The sequence below is a fragment of the Anopheles funestus genome, chromosome 3RL (genome assembly GCF_943734845.2).
Source record: "Anopheles funestus chromosome 3RL, idAnoFuneDA-416_04, whole genome shotgun sequence".
NCBI lineage: Eukaryota > Metazoa > Arthropoda > Insecta > Diptera > Culicidae > Anopheles > Anopheles funestus.
The window spans coordinates 78,988,844-79,009,918 of record NC_064599.1 but is presented as its reverse complement, the minus strand read 5'-3'; the positions used below and the strand labels follow the sequence as shown (position 1 = coordinate 79,009,918).

The 21,075-nt window shown below is 37.3% G+C and overlaps 2 protein-coding genes across 7 annotated transcripts in view; both read left to right on the top strand.

The window, feature by feature from the left end:
• Positions 1–7,736, top strand: part of LOC125767406 (transcription factor AP-2-epsilon) — a 114,434-nt gene extending 106,698 nt beyond the window's left edge. For all 6 annotated transcript variants that reach the window (XM_049433953.1, XM_049433954.1, XM_049433951.1 and 3 more), the window contains 4 exons: positions 4,002–4,200; positions 4,430–4,694; positions 4,842–5,009; positions 5,083–7,736. In XM_049433953.1, the coding sequence (XP_049289910.1) occupies positions 4,002–4,200; positions 4,430–4,694; positions 4,842–5,009; positions 5,083–5,193 (743 nt within the window). In that variant the 3' untranslated portion in view covers positions 5,194–7,736. The remainder of the gene's footprint in view (positions 1–4,001; positions 4,201–4,429; positions 4,695–4,841; positions 5,010–5,082) is intronic.
• Positions 7,737–8,442: 706 nt separating this feature from the next.
• On the top strand, positions 8,443–12,897 carry LOC125767414 (mediator of RNA polymerase II transcription subunit 19). The gene is made up of 4 exons (XM_049433966.1): positions 8,443–9,160; positions 9,250–9,398; positions 9,974–10,081; positions 10,150–12,897. The coding sequence occupies exons 1-4, from the start codon at positions 8,944–8,946 to the stop codon at positions 10,438–10,440; spliced, it is 765 nt and encodes a 254-aa protein (XP_049289923.1). The 5' UTR covers positions 8,443–8,943; the 3' UTR covers positions 10,441–12,897.
• Positions 12,898–21,075: the final 8,178 nt, after the last annotated feature.

The following is a 21,075-nucleotide window of genomic DNA, read 5'->3' as shown; positions in this document are numbered from 1 at the left end:
GTGCTACTGAGAATTGGCTTTTGGCCCGTCTGGTGGAATGCTAACCACATCTATGTCGCGTACTGGTTTTCTCCCGCAAGGGTCGTTTGGTAATACCCAAAGAGTACTGACCGGCAAAAGAAAACTAACCAGCAAGACTGTGTTGTCTTATCGGAACCAGATTGGCAGATAGCTCAATTGCGATTGCGGTGCGATTGGTGTACCTTTTGCGGTAAGACCTCCAGTAATGACACTTTTATGACCAAATTCCAGGAGGAACCATTCTGCGATGGGTTTTTTTTTGTTGTAACGCAAAGCGCAAATAGTAAGATCTTATTCAAGAAGCGACCGATAGGGGTAAGGTGTTTTCCTGGAATGCATCAAATTCGTAGTCCCCAGGGTCGTCACCTCTTCGGGAAGTGGACTCTCGCATGGTTGTACCTATCAACACATCAACATCATCTACAACTATCGTTTCTCTTCTCTCACAAAATGGTAAAAAAACAGTGAGACGATACGATCAAGCCTTTCGACGTCAAGCTCCTCCGTACGAAGAAACCGGGACGCAATGAGCAAATTGAGGGGATGTAAGAATTTGCGTGTATCATTGTTAAAGCACCCGGTACGTCGCAAAATCGAATAAACCGACACTTAACCAGATTTCTTCTCAAAGACACACACAAAGTACGACAGGAGATATAAACTACCCAGCCACATCTAGGTGATATCCACACCCCAAAACGACGCGTAGTTTGCAGTAAACATTCCGATGCCTTATTCAGTCATCAGGTCTCTTTCTTCCCCTCCCGATGCTAGTGAAATAATCTCACCGGAGCGTTTAAATTAAAAGTGCACGATAAGATCTTATGCGTAGAGACGCACCCGCTGTCTTATTCCTTCCCCTTTTGTATCTTTCTGCCAGAATTGGCTAATCGTCTGCCGTCGGTCGGTTGGATTTAATGTCCGTAGCCTTCCGTAGTCGGGGACTTTATACCGCAAACTCGCTTCCCATCACGGTGGTAGTGTGGTAGCGAGATGTAGAGTGGATCCAAATTGGCAAACGATTCGTTACGTAGGGGTTGGAGTTGCATGAAAACAAAACATATAGAGAGGAGAAAAAAACACAACTACCCAACGAGAACCCGTAACAACGATGACTTCCAAATGAATCGCGGTGCAAGGGATATAAAAATGGTTTAGGCTAAATCTCCTAAATGGCTGGCGCGAATCTGAACCACCAGCCGGAGTTGTATCCATTTCGGAATGCCAAACTAAAACTTCTTTTCCAGGTCAAGTCCAGCTGCGAAATTGTCATTACTATGATGTCGTCGTCTCACCGAACGGATTTAGATTGGGTCGTTTTTTTTTTCTTAAATCTTCTTTTGCTAGTTGTCGATGTTGCTTGATGAAAATGATGAAATGAGTGTGTGTGTATACAGTGGTAAAAGATGGAAGAAAAGCGCACAATGTTTGGGCGACTTTAGTTCCTTATTTGGATAGCAGTCAGCTGACCCGAAGGGTTTTTTAGGTCAAAGTGTGTTTGTTTTGGGCATGGGTAATAAGATGTTTCAAATTGTGAACTATTGAGACAGTGCAGGTGGTACTGCAGGAATAGTTTTAATCCATGAAACAAATCTAATTTTAATCTTTAAACTACTTAATCCTGTTAAACTCCTGTGAATCAACAACATTATGTAATCTTATAATTATGATAAAATTAGATCATAGGTTATTAGGTTATTTTCTCACTGAAATGCAATGGCGGATCAAGCTCTCTATCAATAAAAAACTGCTAACTGGATCGAAGGGAGAGAAATGTAAAAATGTGTTAAACTTTGAGGAAAACTTTTTTTAACCTTACATGAAGTTCATGACTTTTTACATCGCCGGCTAATGTTATAAACTCAATGTTAAATGTCGTTTACTTACCCGGGTAAACAATAGTTTGTAGGCAGGACACTTTACTTTCATATTTAACTTCACTTCGGAAAACAAAACTGCCCAAAAAATGGCCACATTTTTCACGCAATAGGCCAACCACAAATTAACGAAATAAGCAATAAACTCATCGATAATATATCACTTTTTTCACAAAAAAAAGCTACAAACACTACCATTTTTTGAGCAAAAAAGCACATACAAAGGCACACACACACTTCAATGCTCTTTGGCATATTTAAAACACTATATTCACCTAAAAATGGCGACAAATTTTCACGCAATAAACGCATGACGAATTAACTCTATGAGCAATAAGCTCACTAATAAAAAGGCACCATTTTTTCACCAAAAATGAACAAACACTTTGATGTGCAGAAAAGCACATACCAAACCACGCACACTTCAATGCTCTTTGGCATATTTCAAACACTACACTCAACTCAAAATGGCCACATTTTACACGCAATAAGCACATTGATAAAAAAAAACTAACACATTTTTTTCACTAACACTTTTTTCATAAAAAAAACTAAAATTTTGCACTTTTTCTGTGCACAAAGGCACTTCAATGAGCTTTAGCACAATTACACTACACTCACCTAAAAATGACCGCATTTTCACACAATAAGCGAATCACGAATTCGCGCAATAAACTCATTAAAAAAAACATCACTTTTCTTCACTGAAAAACAACCAACACTTGCTTTTTTTTAAAACACGTACCGAAACTTTTTTTAATTCCAAATTTTATGAAATAGTCAAATTTATTATCAATGTAAGCGAAAGAAGGAACAAGTTCACTTACGCACGACCAACACGATGCCGATCGATCCGAAACCGCACTAGTGATTTATGGAATGAAATTCATAAGAAGGCTAACACACACCTTCTTCCTTTACATTTTTCACTTTAGTTCATCATTTTTCTAGTTTCACCGTTTTTTGTGGAAACACTTTCGTAAAAACAAATAAAATCAAATTGATTTAAAATCCAATGAAAGATGAAAAATTTGAATTTACTTCAATACCGTGTGTGATTTATGGTCCCATTTCACTTACACACTTTACACATTGCAGTATAGAAAGCACCACAAGTGGCACGCATACGCTGACACAAAACCCAAGCCGACGCCGCCATCACTTTGAACGCGTGCTTACCACATTTTCACTGTTTAATATCACAAAAAACAAACGAATTGTTGTACTAACTATTGTTTTTATGCAATAAGATCCTCGAGGATCACTTTTTGACACGAAACAACAACTTTTTGCCACATTTTTTTATGTACAAAGGAAGGACGCCGCACTACCGAAAGCTCTAGTAAGTGTAATGTATTGCGGTCCGATCGATACTGATCACAGTTGCTCCTATTCGCACTATCATGATCTCGTTATCACGCCACACTTACACAACCATAATTGGCGATGCGGCCGGCAGGTGTCATCTCTGGCATCTCGTTCTTTCGCACACACTTCGCTCCTGCGTGAGATGCGAATGTAAAAAGCCTCGTTAAAAAAAAACAATTCAACACGTAACTCTTCGCTCTTCTCGTTCAAATTCTGACATTTACGTCATGGAAAATGTAGGCATATAAACATTTTATTATAAAATAAAACACTGTTGTGATTAGTAGCAAAACGCTGTGAGTTGGCTTTGGTTCAATCAAGTGGCAATGAATTAGTGAGAAAAGAAGGCCCTTTTCCATAACACCGTGTTAGCAAGTGTGTTATGGCTAGGAGAAAGATTTTCTTCTGCTGCCAACATTCATTGACATTTCCGTTCTTAGAGGCGCCCCTTACCGGTGGGCCCCTAGGCAGCAACCTTTCCGCCTACCGTTACATCTGCCTCTGCCGAAATGCAAACTGGTTGGGTTAGAATACACAAGAATGTCCAAAGCGGAATATTTTCACCAAAATTTTCCTATTCCATCAAATATTTCTCTCCACAACATTGGTGAAAGTGGAAATTCCACCCATTTCCACAAAAGCCAGGTTCAATGTCATCGCGCTGTAACGTTTAATCCCTTAACACATTCTTCTATTAACGGTGTGTTTCCCTGTTCTTTCATCATTCGTCTACAGATTTCCCCATCACCGACATCAAAAAGGATAGCAGCCAAATCAATCTCGGTTCACCGAGCGATGTGTTCTGTTCCGTGCCCGGGCGGCTAAGTCTTCTATCGAGCACCTCAAAATACAAAGTAACCGTAGCGGAAGTGCAACGTCGGCTATCGCCACCAGAGTGTTTGAATGCGTCCCTGCTAGGAGGTGTCCTGAGACGGTAAGCATTTTGACTTCCTTCCTTCGTTCTTATTTCAGCTTCATCAACTTGTCCGGGTGTGAATAAACGCGAGTAATTAAAACGATGGCACGAACAGGCGAACGTAACGTTTGCGTAATTAATCCATCGTTAATGATATCACACTTTTGCCCAACTTTAAATCTCTAATGTGTCTTGTTGCTTTGCATCAATTGCTCACGTATTTCCGACTGTCTTTTAACCATTGCAGAGCGAAGAGTAAAAACGGGGGACGATTGTTGAGGGAAAAGTTGGAAAAGATTGGTCTGAACCTGCCGGCCGGACGGCGTAAGGCGGCGAACGTTACACTACTGACGTCCTTGGTTGAAGGCGAAGCAATTCATCTGGCGCGTGACTTTGGGTACGTGTGTGAAACGGAGTTCCCGGCCCGTCAGGTGGCAGAGTATCTATCCCGTCAGTACTCGGAACCGCAGGAGTCCTATCGAAGGAAGGAGCTATTGCTCAACACGAAACAGGTTGGTTGTGTTTTCGATGTAGTGCGCCCAATTGTATGCAATATAACGCATCGACATGATAATAAAGGTTAATTGCATACCTTTAGGCGAAGAGGTAAGAAATGAACGCGGTTGAATGTACCATTAATATGAATCGTTCCCAATCAGGTCACAAAAGAGCTAATGGATCTGCTGAACCAAGATCGATCGCCACTCTGCAATACCAGACCCCAGCATATCCTGGACCCTTCGATACAGCGACATCTGACGCATTTCTCGCTGATCTCACACGGTTTCGGTTCGCCGGCTATCGTTGCCGCACTGACAGCAATACAGGTACGTGTAACACAGCTCAAAAAGCTTGAAGGAAAGTGTACTAATCTTTCACCGTTTCTTTCCCGCACTCTAGAACTATCTAAACGAATCGATCAAACACCTGGACAAGATGTATCCGGGCAATGGCGGCAGTATGGTCACCTCTTCGCTAGACAAGAACAAAATGGAAAGCGACAAGAAATGACAGTTATAAAATTATCTCTTCACTAAAATTGATCGATTTTAGTGCGTGGGAACAACCGGGTGGGTGGCTGAGCTGGTGGAGGAACGTACGTACACATGGCACGTTGCTTATCGAATGTTGCGCGAAATCGATCTGGTGACAAGGAGGGGAAAACCCTTCAGACTGCCAAGTGTTAAGAGAATGAAATAGGGCGTTAAAAGAACTACAACGCCTCACTCGCCTTCTGAGTTCAGTTGCAGTTGTACATTATTCTGGTTCGAGTATAGAACGCTTGTAAAAGACAGAAGGGATAAAACGGACAAAGTTTTCATTCTGCAGGCTACTTTCGGCAAAACATACAATTGTGATTGCAAGTGTAAAGCAAAGCAAAAGAGCCAAGAACACATGTCACAGCATGAGATTTCAACAAGCACAACGATCACTCGCCGACGAGATCACCCGGATGAGAACTAAACGGAGGGAGAGAAAAAAATGTAAAGAAAAGTGAAATCATTAAGTTAGCTAACTTTAAAGCATGTACCGGACAGGGCAACCACTGACGACACTATGTCGAACGGTAGTATTTTTAGTTGTTTTGTTTTTTTTTGCATTCCACCTAGACCCGGTTTGTTTTGGTTCTTGGTTCCATTCCTTTATATAGGAGTACGATATAAGCAATAGCAGTAAGTACGAACGAGTATTATACTTAGGTTTGTTTTATTTCTCTGTCCCACCCACCCCCAATTGAAGCGTGCCCCAGCCCCTGATTGTCGTTGATAGTGCTTGATCTTCCTTGTGATAAAGGTATTATTTAAATGTGTATCTAACATAGCTCAAAGATAGTATTCGGTTAACTGAAACATACGCGCACAGACAAGAAGCTTTTGCAGGAACGAAACGAACGGTGATGATGCTGAAGGTGAATCAAAATGAAGCGTTTCTTACTTAACTCATCCACTAAATTGGCATTCGCTCACGAATTCTTACTTCATCAAACAAAACGCCCGGAAGTACGCACGAATGCACAAAACAGGAAGAATAATTTATTTCTAGTGATATTGCTTCACTTTTAACTGAAAACGGTAAACTTATGTGCCAAAATTGACGCTTTCGGTTACTAATACTACTAGATGAAACTACTAACTTCAGCGCCATACTGATCCCATCAAAATTCTTAGTGCCAAAAAAAGGAAACAGGTTGGGTTCTTTCGTTGTTGTGCGATCGTACAGTGGCGCCAGAGGATCGTGAGTGAGACTATCGCCAATGTCATCGAGAAGTGCCATCGCTTACCGAAGCGTCCCTCTTCTTTCGTACGTGTGCACTTGTCAGTTTTGTATGGATTTGTCCGTTAGCACTACTAACAAGGATCACAATTCTTTGCCATAAGAACCTGGGTGCTGTTGAGCCCGTGCATGCCAAAACCAGACGCTGCGCATATCTTCCAATGTTCCCGCTCCTCCCTATCTGGAAAGGGTCTTAGATAATTAATCAACCAAGAAAATATACTTAGACACACCCGGTCGCACCAAAAAAACAAAAAATCAACCTCTGGTAGCTGTACATTCTGAATGAAAGCGTAACACTTTGCACATTGGCCGGTATCTCCGTTGACCATCATAGACCACATAGGAAATGGTTAAGGCGTGTGTGTGTATGTTATCTGTACAAAGGCAAATAGAATCAAATAATTTAGTCTTAGCTCTCTAGCTAAAATTTGCGATCGCTGTACAGCCACGAATAGGGACAGCAAGAGGAAGAGAAGCTTTGCAAGATATAATAAAAATGTACACCGATGTACACGAGAGAAGCAACCGACAGTTCGGACGGGCTAAATTTGAATCAATAATCGTTTCAAATTTCACTTCATTCCATTTTACGGCATATCCTTAGTAAGATATTTAACGCGATCAGAAACGCACCCTGCATATATCAGTATATATATACACACGCATGAAAATGAAAACCGTTGGAATTCGGAAACAAAACTCAATCATCGATACGCGATACGGTGAGCTAAAACACACAAAAGATACGCGTGTATGTGTTTATGTAAACACGCCGTTGGTTTTCAAATGATTTATAAATTTATGTAAGCATACAGCAGCTACATCACTATTACACAAAGATTCAAATCGATCAAATTTCACCTGTCCATATGTGCACATAAAAACAGCGTAAATAAAATACACAAAAAAACGAAACACACAATGCCAATCCAGGATGACAAACAACATAAGTTTAAATGCAACTGAATGTCCCTGCACCGAACCACGTGGCCAAGCACTCCGAACGGACAAATTTTGTGTCAATAAAAGAAAAACAAACAAACAGTTGATTGCGGTTTAGGTATAAAGGAAAATCCAAAAAAAAAACAAAGTGTAAAATAAATCAGAAGCCACAAAAATAGTAAGGAAGAATTACAAAAAAAACAGCGCTCACACACGCAATTTTCCTACACGGAACTATGAGAAGAAACAAAACAGCAAGAAACAAATGTTTATGACATACATTTCTGAACTATTGAAAATTTAAATTAAATAAAATATATATTTTAAACTCATCACATCGGTGCGTCTACTTTCTTTGACGATGTTTTTAAATGGAGGATTTTTTACCGAACATAGTTACACATGTGTAAATTTATACTACCTATAGCGGATGGCTGCAATGTTCAATTATTTTCTTCATCCATAAATATTCACTTTTTTAATGTTTAGTAAATTTTGTACTTAGTATGATTTGTGCAGCTTTGTCTACCGGATAGCAAATTGAGAACAGTTGAATATTTCGAATTTGACAATTAAACGATAAGCCAAACCCGTCAACCTGCGTTTGGCGGTAAAAGTACGCAATATAAAATATATTGTTTTCTAATACAATCTGATGTAATATGAACAATACACATGATACTATGATGTTTTAAATATAGTTATACATTTTGTAAATGAAAAGCCGAAATTACAAATGTTGTTTCTTGTGCAACAAATAAATCGCATCAAATGTAAAGTGGACAGTGCTTTTCTTATCAAAATGCTAGCAAGTACAATTTTAATGTGTTCTCTTACTAAACAAATTTTAATTTCGAGTGTTTAAAAACATATTTTCTAGCATAAACCACATTTCCAAACAAACAAAGAAACGACAACAAAACATTTGGTGGAAAAATCGTTACGTTCCAGTAACCAACACCACAGTATAAACGCTTTGACAAGCGAAGAAAAACATAAGCCAAAATTTAGAAAAAAAAGAGATACACACTCAACGACGAAGAAGAAAACGCAGAAGAAGAGTACGTTCTGCTGCCTGGTGTTCGTATCCGTGTCTCTTCGCTCCGATAATCGGTGGTTTTGCTGCGAAATTACGAACGTTAATAGTCGCGATTCCGTCCCCGTTCGTCCGCCGTCCACCGTCCGGGGACACAGGCGGTGTTGCGGGGGTCCGTTTTTCCACGGATTGCCACGCTTCCCGTACGCGTTTGTTTGAGACCACAGTGAAAGAGGGCCTTGGAACGACGACACAGCGAAGAAGTAGGCCTGCCTTGTGCACGTCCGTGTTTGCCGTTCAGATACGTAGCTACGGGCGACGGGCTCCGATTCCTTCGTTAAAGTGCCTCCCATATCCGTGCAACCGTGCATCGACCGTGAATGTCGTCTGGTATCGTCGCTGGCAGTACCTACGGTTGCTGCAGACGGTCGTGTCGAGCTACTGTGTGACTCTTTGCAAAGCGGACAGTACGTGCAGGGCGATACGGCCCGTACCAGACGTGCAACATGTTTAACAATTACGGCAACACGATGGCGACGGATCCGTTCCGGAAGGTGGAACAGTACTCGCCCAAATCGTCGCCCCGTGCTGGAGGGGCCGGGGGACGATCGCCCGTCGTCGCCCGTCAGGATTCCTCCGGCACATTAAAGACTACGATCCAGCTTGGGAAAAACCCCTCGATACTCCACAGTGGACCGTTTTACTTAATGAAGGAACCACCCGGTAAGGAAGGTGGAACAACCCATTTTCGAAAACAACAAAAAAAAAAGATTTAAACTAAACCGTTTGATTGCATTTGTCTGTTGTTGCAGGGGAAGGCGAACTGACCGGAGCCACGAATCTGATGGCACACTATGGTTTAGAGCATTCGTATAGTAAATTTAGTGGTAAAAAAGTTAAGGAACAGCTATCATCATTTCTCCCGAATTTACCTGGTGTCATCGATGGACCGGGGCACCTCGTAAGTATCAGCCGAAAACAAACCAGACTGTTCAAAGGAATGTGCTGTTGCTAGCGAGTGACGAGACAAAGGATGCTTAAATGCTTATTTATGGTTGTAATGCACAATGGAAGAGATTACCACAGTGAAGGAAAGTGTGATAGATCTTTTCGGTAGTGAAGGTTGGTCGTGCCGTTAAGATTGCGCTTAAAGGCAATTCATTTTGCTTTATTGGGGTCACTGAAGGATGATATTATTAGATTACTATATGGACGATGTGAACCACCTAACTTCATGATTTCTTATACTCACTCATACAAATGGTGCAGTGCACTATTAAGAAGAAAATGTTTGTTGAAAATAGACAATGTTCTCCTCTAGCGAAGTGATCAATTAAATTTGTCTAGTAATTTAGCTACGTGGCATTAAGTTTAACAAGCCTTTAAAATATGTAGTGCGGGGTCAAGCAACCACAACATTATTTATAAATATATTCCAATTTAATTTATGTAGTAATTCTGCCTGTTTCGTCTAATATTAATATCAAACCTACTGCACCGATGTATTAAAGTGTAAATTCGTGATTTTTTTTGTAGGATAATAGTTCCCTACGAAGTGTGATCGAAAAACCACCGATCGTGGGCAAAGAACTGCTTCCACTCACCAGCGTACAGCTCGCCGGATTCCGTCTACATCCCGGACCGGTAAGTGTCATCTGCTCTCTCATCGAGGATCGTGTCCTAACTTTCATTACGCTCATTTCCTTCCACAGCTTCCGGAGCAGTACAAACACTTAAAAACCGCACCAACTAGAAAGCATAAGAATAAGCATAAGAAACACAAACACAAGGATGGCGTAGCGCCACCGGAACAGTCTGCGCTCGAAGCGGCCGGGCTCGATACGCACGAGAAGAAGCACAAAAAGCAGAAAAGACACGAAGACGACAAGGAGCGCAAGAAGCGGAAAAAGGAGAAAAAGCGCAAAAAACAACGGCACAGTCCGGAGCATCCGGCCGGCGGTGGTGGGACGGCATCGGTACCACCGCAAACGCAAGTCTATTAGCCGATCCTGTCGAAAGGGTACACTTTATGCATACAACACATCCACACCTACGCATACGCATATATTGATATACAAAGATACAAATAATTAGGGAGCGATGTAAGAGGCAATCGGCAAAAATTAAACGGGAAAACCCCCCGTGTCAGCTCGACCTTGCTCTCCCGTTCCATTGCCACACGGCCGAACCATTGCGTGGTGGTGTATAGATATTAAAGCCGGAAGAGTTCACGAGGATCAACATGCGATCCTTCCAAAGTGTTGCCGGGCGCGTGTTTATAAGGAACTTATGGGTGAAAACTGTACGACTGGCGAGAAGAATGGCTTCCGATGATGTGGTTTCATTGTTTTTGTTTTTCTTTGTTAAACAAATTGCCTTCCCTTTCCATAATGCCGTACAATCCGGTGATTCACTCACACATCAAAGAGAGTGGCAACGATCCTGTCTCGCCACACAACACACGGTGTACACGGCGATAGTATGTGGCTCCTCACACGAGTTTCGATGAAGCCCTATAATATAGTGCCAGAATAGCAAACACGTAGAGTGGATTCCGAATTCTACTGTTGAATCTTAATTTAAACAACAAAACACAACGAGAAGATAACGAAGGTTGCACGAAAGCATGTTAAAGTCGAGCTGTCCATCTTCCACTTGTCGCACTTGGAAGCTCTCAAAGAAGAAATGGTTAAGATGCGTCTGTTTTTTTTTATATCATTAAAGGGGAAGCGTGTTTGCACAACAGAACGCCTCATCTCCCATCCTCTCTCGGCACCTTTTGATAATTAAGTTTTTTTTTTCTTCTTTTGTTAAATATGTATAATATCTTAAAATTCCACTTGCTCCTTTTATCCTTTCCCCACATACAATCCTCTAGTGTGAATCACTCTGCTTACGCAGTGCTCTTTTAACTTGTGAGTCCTCTTTCCAGTTTTACACATCGATACGTAAACACGTTTGTTTAGCTACATGTATATTATTGTATAAGACAGTAGCGAGAAGAAAAAAAATCCGATATCCTTAAGGTATGTTGGGAATGTGTAATATTAAGAAGGTTTTTTCTGTTTGCTATTTGGCGCACACATACGGAATGCAAACGGGGGACAGGTTCGCGGTGAGAGGATAATGATTAGACATATGTATGGGGCATTGCCAACCATCCACCATATCGGATAGAAGGGGGAAAGATTATTTCGTACAGCAAACCAATCTAATGGAATGGGGAAGCAACGACGGTGTGTGAATGGTAACGATGGTAAAGATGCAGCAAATTTACTGTGCAGTTGCAATATCAGGTGCCTGGACGACGGGTTGAACTGTGTATAAAGTACTGAGGGATACAGAGACAGCGAGAGAATGAATGAAATTGAACTGTTGGTCCGCTAAATACTAAATAAGATGCAAATTTAGTAAGATTACGTGGATGGGTGCCCCCATCGCAACAAATCGTACTAATCAATACAAGCAGCATAATGTTTGAAATAGAAACAGAAAAACAAATAAACCAACAAATAAAAAAAGAGATAACGAAGAGGTAAAACAAAATAATACCACACAAAAACCAATGTTACAAAACAATACAAAACAAAATGTAACAAGTAGGGAAAAGATTATTTCTTAATAAGGACCCACACGGGAGCCTTTTTTTCTCGTCTCATTTATGCAATGTTTAACACTCACGAGGATAACGACCGTTCTTAGTTCAAATGTGGTTAACCAATCTCCCATTTATCACACCATTTTTTCACCAATTTTTGGTATACTTCTATAATGGAGCATTCTTTGGAGACTTCAAGCATTACTGATTTGCGATGATGGCAAAATATCGCAAGAAAATGAATGATATTGAAGAAAAATACACTCCAAAGGAAATTCAGTTCTTTGATTGGTAGAAGATGTTGGACGGATCTCTGGAACAGGATCGTAACCATTTGATCATAGTTATATCGTGCCTCAAAAACTATTCTTTACAGCAAACCAGATCAGAATCTAGGTGAGATTAAAACAATAAACGAATGAGTAATGTACGACATTGAGTTATGCCAAAATAGCAGCCAAGCATAGCGCAGAATCTGCAAGCAAATTCTATCTGGCGGTAATGAGTCTTTTTTTCAGTAAGCGATATTAACAACAGCTAACCGTTACAACACGTCCGCCTCTCATTGAATGCCTTTTAGTTTTGTAAAGAATAGCAGAACAGGGCAAACTGTACCCGTGATGCTAAGACATTACTAAATAGACGAGGAAAAACCCCCGATGTTGCGTCAAAGAAACAGAGAGAAATGAGAGGAGTGTACATGGAGGTTATGATAAAATGAAAATGAAAGCCTCTCCTCCACCACTCCGTTTTGTATTTATAATCGTACTGTGGAATTATTTAACTTTTATTTCCTATATTTTAGCAATAAACACTGAAATGGAAAACAAACTGACAAAAAAACAGTCGAACCCATCGATAAGCGTTCTCATGTGTGTCCTCCTTGAAACCGAACATTGATTACATTTATACATTACGTTTTATTTTATTTAAAAAAGCGGTCTGGCCTTATTGCTAGAATTTTTGAATTGTGGTGTTAACAAACAACGAAAGGAAAATCGTTTGGAAAATCTGTCTTTTCGTTGTGGTAGCGCCATCTGTTTAATGCTAGCTGAACTAAGACCGTGCTCTACGAACAAGATCGGACAAAATACCCGTTCATGGTGCTTTATCAGACAGCATAAAACAAGCACAGACAAACAGGATAGTTCGTTTCTGTCCGATATGATTGATACTCCCCTTGAAGCTGTATATGCTGAGTGCTCCTTGACGATAAGTTGAGCTAAGTTCGGTCTCTGGTGGAATACGCATCCACCGTTGGCTAATTAATTGAAATAAGCTTCTTTTCACTCAAATAATGCTTTAAACAAAAAAAGAGTAAATAAAAATTAAAAAAATTAAAAAAAATTGAAAATTTCATAAGGCTCATTTTTGCACCAAATTTGCCTATAACTCGGTCGGTATCCAACGGATCGCCAATCTTTAACCTGTGGATAGATGGCACCAATGGCTACATTTTCTTCTCGGACGGCCATGCCCTCAGATGTCTGTGCCAGAAGTTATTCGAGGAACTAAGTTCCTTACCCTGTTCGAGAAAATGTAAAATTTTCCTCGTTTTTGAGTAACTTAGCAAAATTGAAAAATGGGGATTATTTTAATGGGAATTTGTTGCAATACGTTTATTTTCACTCAAATAATGCTTTAAATTAAAAAAAGAATAAAAAATCAGAAAAAAATTTTCAAAAAATTTTCAACTCGAAAATTTCATAAGGGGTACCCCTTGCCATTTTTTTGAGAAATTTTGCAAAAAAAATTAAATTGATTTATTTTAATGCCAATCGGTTGCAATGTGTTTCTTTTCACTCAAGTAATGCTTTAAATAAAAAAAAGAGTGAAAAATAATTAAAAAATCAAAAAATTCAAAAAAATAAAAATTTACTAAGACTCATTTTTGCACCAAGTTTTGCCTATAACTCGATCTATATCCAACGGATCGCCAATCTTTAACTTGTGGTCGATAGATGGCATCAATGGCTACATTTTCTTCTTGGACGGCCATGCCCTCAGATGTCTGTGCCAGAAGTTATTCGAGAATCCAAGTTCCATACCCTGTTTGAGAAAATGAAAATTTTTCCTCATTTTTGCACCAACTTTTGCCTATAACTCGATCTATATCCAACGGATCGCCAATCTTTAACTTGTGGTCGGTAGATGGCATCAATGGCTACATTTTCTTCTTGGACGGCCATGCCGTCAGATGTCTGTGCCAGAAGTTATTCGAGGAACTAAGTTCCTTACCCTGTTCGAGAAAATGTAAAATTTTCCTCATTTTTGAGTAATTTAGCAAAATTGAAAAATGGGGATTATTTTAATGGGAATTTGTTGCAATAAGTTTATTTTCACTCAAATAATGCTTTAAATTAAAAAAAGAATAAAAAATCAGAAAAAAAATTTCAAAAAATTTTCAACTCGAAAATTTTATAAGGGGTACCCCTTGCCATTTTTTTGAGAAATTTTGCAAAAAAAATTAAATTGATTTATTTTAATGCCAATCGGTTGTAATGTGTTTCTTTTCACTCAAGTAATGCTTTAAATAAAAAAAAGAGTGAAAAATAATTAAAAAATCAAAAAATGCAAAAAAATAAAAATTTACTAAGACTCATTTTTGCACCAAGTTTTGCCTATAACTCGATCTATATCCAACGGATCGCCAATCTTTAACTTGTGGTCGATAGATGGCAACAATGGCTACATTTTCTTCTTGGACGGCCATGCCCTCAGATGTCTGTGCCAGAAGTTATTCGAGGAACCAAGTTCCTTACCCTGTTCGAGAAAATGTAAAATTTTCCTCATTTTTGAGTAATTTAGCAAAATTGAAAAATGGGGATTATTTTAATGGGAATTTGTTGCAATAAGTTTATTTTCACTCAAATAATGCTTTAAATTAAAAAAAGAATAAAAAATCAGAAAAAAAATTTCAAAAAATTTTCAACTCGAAAATTTCATAAGGGGTACCCCTTGCCATTTTTTTGAGAAATTTTGCAAAAAAAATTAAATTGATTTATTTTAATGCCAATCGGTTGCAATGTGTTTCTTTTCACTCAAGTAATGCTTTAAATAAAAAAAAGAGTGAAAAATAATTAAAAAATCAAAAAATTCAAAAAAATAAAAATTTACTAAGACTCATTTTTGCACCAAGTTTTGCCTATAACTCGATCTATATCCAACGGATCGCCAATCTTTAACTTGTGGTCGATAGATGGCATCAATGGCTACATTTTCTTCTTGGACGGCCATGCCCTCAGATGTCTGTGCCAGAAGTTATTCGAGAATCCAAGTTCCATACCCTGTTTGAGAAAATGAAAATTTTTCCTCATTTTTGCACCAACTTTTGCCTATAACTCGATCTATATCCAACGGATCGCCAATCTTTAACTTGTGGTCGGTAGATGGCATCAATGGCTACATTTTCTTCTTGGACGGCCATGCCCTCAGATGTCTGTGCCAGAAGTTATTCGAGGAACCAAGTTCCTTACCCTGTTCGAGAAAATGTAAAATTTTCCTCGTTTTTGAGTAATTTAGCAAAATTGAAAAATGGGGATTATTTTAATGGGAATTTGTTGCAATAAGTTTATTTTCACTCAAATAATGCTTTAAATTAAAAAAAGAATAAAAAATCAAAAAAAAATTTTCAAAAAATTTTCAACTCGAAAATTTCATAAGGGGTACCCCTTGCCATTTTTTTGAGAAATTTTGCAAAAAAAATTAAATTGATTTATTTTAATGCCAATCGGTTGCAATGTGTTTCTTTTCACTCAAGTAATGCTTTAAATAAAAAAAAGAGTGAAAAACAATTAAAAAATCAAAAAATGCAAAAAAATAAAAATTTACTAAGACTCATTTTTGCACCAAGTTTTGCCTATAACTCGATCTATATCCAACGGATCGCCAATCTTTAACTTGTGGTCGATAGATGGCATCAATGGCTACATTTTCTTCTTGGACGGCCATGCCCTCAGATGTCTGTGCCAGAAGTTATTCGAGAATCCAAGTTCCATACCCTGTTTGAGAAAATGAAAATTTTTCCTCATTTTTGCACCAACTTTTGCCTATAACTCGATCTATATCCAACGGATCGCCAATCTTTAACTTGTGGTCGGTAGATGGCATCAATGGCTACATTTTCTTCTTGGACGGCCATGCCCTCAGATGTCTGTGCCAGAAGTTATTCGAGGAACCAAGTTCCTTACCCTGTTCGAGAAAATGTAAAATTTTCCTCATTTTTGAGTAATTTAGCAAAATTGAAAAATGGGGATTATTTTAATGGGAATTTGTTGCAATAAGTTTATTTTCACTCAAATAATGCTTTAAATTAAAAAAAGAATAAAAAATCAAAAAAAAATTTTCAAAAAATTTTCAACTCGAAAATTTCATAAGGGGTACCCCTTGCCATTTTTTTGAGAAATTTTGCAAAAAAAATTAAATTGATTTATTTTAATGCCAATCGGTTGCAATGTGTTTCTTTTCACTCAAGTAATGCTTTAAATAAAAAAAAGAGTGAAAAACAATTAAAAAATCAAAAAATGCAAAAAAATAAAAATTTACTAAGACTCATTTTTGCACCAAGTTTTGCCTATAACTCGATCTATATCCAACGGATCGCCAATCTTTAACTTGTGGTCGATAGATGGCATCAATGGCTACATTTTCTTCTTGGACGGCCATGCCCTCAGATGTCTGTGCCAGAAGTTATTCGAGGAACCAAGTTCCTTACCCTGTTCGAGAAAATGTAAAATTTTCCTCGTTTTTGAGTAATTTAGCAAAATTGAAAAATGGGGATTATTTTAATGGGAATTTGTTGCAATAAGTTTATTTTCACTCAAATAATGCTTTAAATTAAAAAAAGAATAAAAAATCAAAAAAAAATTTTCAAAAAATTTTCAACTCGAAAATTTCATAAGGGGTACCCCTTGCCATTTTTTTGAGAAATTTTGCAAAAAAAATTAAATTGATTTATTTTAATGCCAATCGGTTGCAATGTGTTTCTTTTCACTCAAGTAATGCTTTAAATAAAAAAAAGAGTGAAAAACAATTAAAAAATCAAAAAATGCAAAAAAATAAAAATTTACTAAGACTCATTTTTGCACCAAGTTTTGCCTATAACTCGATCTATATCCAACGGATCGCCAATCTTTAACTTGTGGTCGATAGATGGCATCAATGGCTACATTTTCTTCTTGGACGGCCATGCCCTCAGATGTCTGTGCCAGAAGTTATTCGAGAATCCAAGTTCCATACCCTGTTTGAGAAAATGAAAATTTTTCCTCATTTTTGCACCAACTTTTGCCTATAACTCGATCTATATCCAACGGATCGCCAATCTTTAACTTGTGGTCGGTAGATGGCATCAATGGCTACATTTTCTTCTTGGACGGCCATGCCCTCAGATGTCTGTGCCAGAAGTTATTCGAGGAACCAAGTTCCTTACCCTGTTCGAGAAAATGTAAAATTTTCCTCATTTTTGAGTAATTTAGCAAAATTGAAAAATGGGGATTATTTTAATGGGAATTTGTTGCAATAAGTTTATTTTCACTCAAATAATGCTTTAAATTAAAAAAAGAATAAAAAATCAGAAAAAAAATTTCAAAAAATTTTCAACTCGAAAATTTCATAAGGGCCATTTTTTTGAGAAATTTTGCAAAAAAAATTAAATTGATTTATTTTAATGCCAATCGGTTGCAATGTGTTTCTTTTCACTCAAGTAATGCTTTAAATAAAAAAAAGAGTGAAAAATAATTAAAAAATCAAAAAATTCAAAAAAATAAAAATTTACTAAGACTCATTTTTGCACCAAGTTTTGCCTATAACTCGATCTATATCCAACGGATCGCCAATCATTAACTTGTGGTCGATAGATGGCAACAATGGCTACATTTTCTTCTTGGACGGCCATGCCCTCAGATGTCTGTGCCAGAAGTTATTCGAGGAACCAAGTTCCTTACCCTGTTCGAGAAAATGTAAAATTTTCCTCGTTTTTGAGTAATTTAGCAAAATTGAAAAATGGGGATTATTTTAATGGGAATTTGTTGCAATAAGTTTATTTTCACTCAAATAATGCTTTAAATTAAAAAAAGAATAAAAAATCAGAAAAAATTTTTCAAAAAATTTTCAACTCGAAAATTTCATAAGGGGTACCCCTTGCCATTTTTTTGAGAAATTTTGCAAAAAAAATTAAATTGATTTATTTTAATGCCAATCGGTTGCAATGTGTTTCTTTTCACTCAAGTAATGCTTTAAATAAAAAAAAAGTGAAAAATAATTAAAAAATCAAAAAATTCAAAAAAATAAAAATTTACTAAGACTCATTTTTGCACCAAGTTTTGCCTATAACTCGATCTATATCCAACGGATCGCCAATCTTTAACTTGTGGTCGATAGATGGCAACAATGGCTACATTTTCTTCTTGGACGACCATGCCCTCAGATGTCTGTGCCAGAAGTTATTCGAGGAACCAAGTTCCTTACCCTGTTCGAGAAAATGTAAAATTTTCCTCGTTTTTGAGTAATTTAGCAAAATTGAAAAATGGGGATTATTTTAATGGGAATTTGTTGCAATAAGTTTATTTTCACTCAAATAATGCTTTAAATTAAAAAAAGAATAAAAAATCAGAAAAAAATTTTCAAAAAATTTTCAACTCGAAAATTTCATAAGGGGTACCCCTTGCCATTTTTTTGAGAAATTTTGCAAAAAAAATTAAATTGATTTATTTTAATGCCAATCGGTTGCAATGTGTTTCTTTTCACTCAAGTAATGCTTTAAATAAAAAAAAGAGTGAAAAATAATAAAAAAATCAAAAAATTCAAAAAAATAAAAATTTACTAAGACTCATTTTTGCACCAAGTTTTGCCTATAACTCGATCTATATCCAACGGATCGCCAATCTTTAACTTGTGGTCGATAGATGGCATCAATGGCTACATTTTCTTCTTGGACGGCCATGCCCTCAGATGTCTGTGCCAGAAGTTATTCGAGAATCCAAGTTCCATACCCTGTTTGAGAAAATGAAAATTTTTCCTCATTTTTGCACCAACTTTTGCCTATAACTCGATCTATATCCAACGGATCGCCAATCTTTAACTTGTGGTCGGTAGATGGCATCAATGGCTACATTTTCTTCTTGGACGGCCATGCCCTCAGATGTCTGTGCCAGAAGTTATTCGAGGAACCAAGTTCCTTACCCTGTTCGAGAAAATGTAAAATTTTCCTCATTTTTGAGTAATTTAGCAAAATTGAAAAATGGGGATTATTTTAATGGGAATTTGTTGCAATAAGTTTATTTTCACTCAAATAATGCTTTAAATTAAAAAAAGAATAAAAAATCAGAAAAAAATTTTCAAAAAATTTTCAACTCGAAAATTTCATAAGGGGTACCCCTTGCCATTTTTTTGAGAAATTTTGCAAAAAAAATTAAATTGATTTATTTTAATGCCAATCGGTTGCAATGTGTTTCTTTTCACTCAAGTAATGCTTTAAATAAAAAAAGAGTGAAAAATAATAAAAAAATCAAAAAATTCAAAAAAATAAAAATTTACTAAGACTCATTTTTGCACCAAGTTTTGCCTATAACACGATCGGTATCAAACGGATCGCCAATCTTTAAACTGTGGTCGATAGATGGCATCAATGGCTACATTTTCTTCTTGGACGGCCATGCCCTCAGATGTCTGTGCCAGAAGTTATTCGAGGAACCAAGTTCCTTACCCTGTTCGAGAAAATGTAAAATTTTCCTCGTTTTTGAGTAACTTAGCAAAATTGAAAAATGGGGATTATTTTAATGGGAATTTGTTGCAATACGTTTATTTTCACTCAAATAATGCTTTAAATTAAAAAAAGAATAAAAAATCAGAAAAAAAATTTCAAAAAATTTTCAACTCGAAAATTTCATAAGGGGTACCCCTTGCCATTTTTTTGAGAAATTTTGCAAAAAAAATTAAATTGATTTATTTTAATGCCAATCGGTTGCAATGTGTTTCTTTTCACTCAAGTAATGCTTTAAATAAAAAAAAGAGTGAAAAACAATTAAAAAATCAAAAAATGCAAAAAAATAAAAATTTACTAAGACTCATTTTTGCACCAAGTTTTGCCTATAACTCGATCTATATCCAACGGATAGCCAATCTTTAACTTGTGGTCGATAGATGGCATCAATGGCTACATTTTCTTCTTGGACGGCCTTGCCCTCAGATGTCTGTGCCAGAAGTTATTCGAGAAACCAAGTTCCATACCCTGTTTGAGAAAATGAAAATTTTTCCTCATTTTTGCACCAACTTTTGCCTATAACTCGATCTATATCCAACGGATCGCCAATCTTTAACTTGTGGTCGATAGAAGGCAACAATGGCTACGTTTTTTTCTTGGACGGCCATGCCCTCAGATGTCTGTGCCAGAAGTTATTCGAGGAAGCAAGTTCCTTACCCTGTTAGAGAAAATGTAAAATTTTCCTCATTTTTGAGTAATTTAGCAAAATTGAAAAATGGGGATTATTTTAATGGGAATTTGTTGCAATAAGTTTATTTTCACTCAAATAATGCTTTAAATTAAAAAAAGAATAAAAAATCAGAAAAAAATTTTCAAAAAATTTTCAACTCGAAAATTTCATAAGGGGTACCCCTTGCCATTTTTTTGAGAAATTTTGCAAAAAAAAATAAATTGATTTATTTTAATGCCAATCGGTTGCAATGTGTTTCTTTTCACTCAAGTAATGCTTTAAATAAAAAAATTCCAATGGGTTGCAATGAGTTTCTTTTCACTCAAATAATGCTTTAAACAAAAAAAGAATAAAAAATAATGAAAAAATAATTTTGTTTATAAATTTGAAAATATCCCGGATCGACTCCCCGGCGCTGCTCTCGACAATTAACAATCAGGTAAGATCGCTCCGTTCTGGCGCCTTTGATCTGTTCTGCGTGACGAGCCACGAATTAAACGCCGTTTCTGATCGTTTTCAACTGGATTTGTCGCATTTGTGCGAACCACGCTCTGCGTTTTCTTCGGATATATGTTTACTGCGCCAGCAAGAACAGCAATGGACACACAACG

What these genes read in the sequence shown, in the direction of transcription:
- LOC125767414 (XM_049433966.1), top strand. Translation starts at nt 8,944, where the DNA reads ATGTTTAACAATTACGGCAACACGATGGCGACGGATCCGTTCCGGAAG. An exon ending in CTTAATGAAGGAACCACCCG is followed by an intron (nt 9,161 to 9,249) that starts GTAAGGAAGGTG and finishes CTGTTGTTGCAG; the next exon opens with GGGAAGGCGAACTGACCGGA. An exon ending in TCCGTCTACATCCCGGACCG is followed by an intron (nt 10,082 to 10,149) that starts GTAAGTGTCATC and finishes TTCCTTCCACAG; the next exon opens with CTTCCGGAGCAGTACAAACA.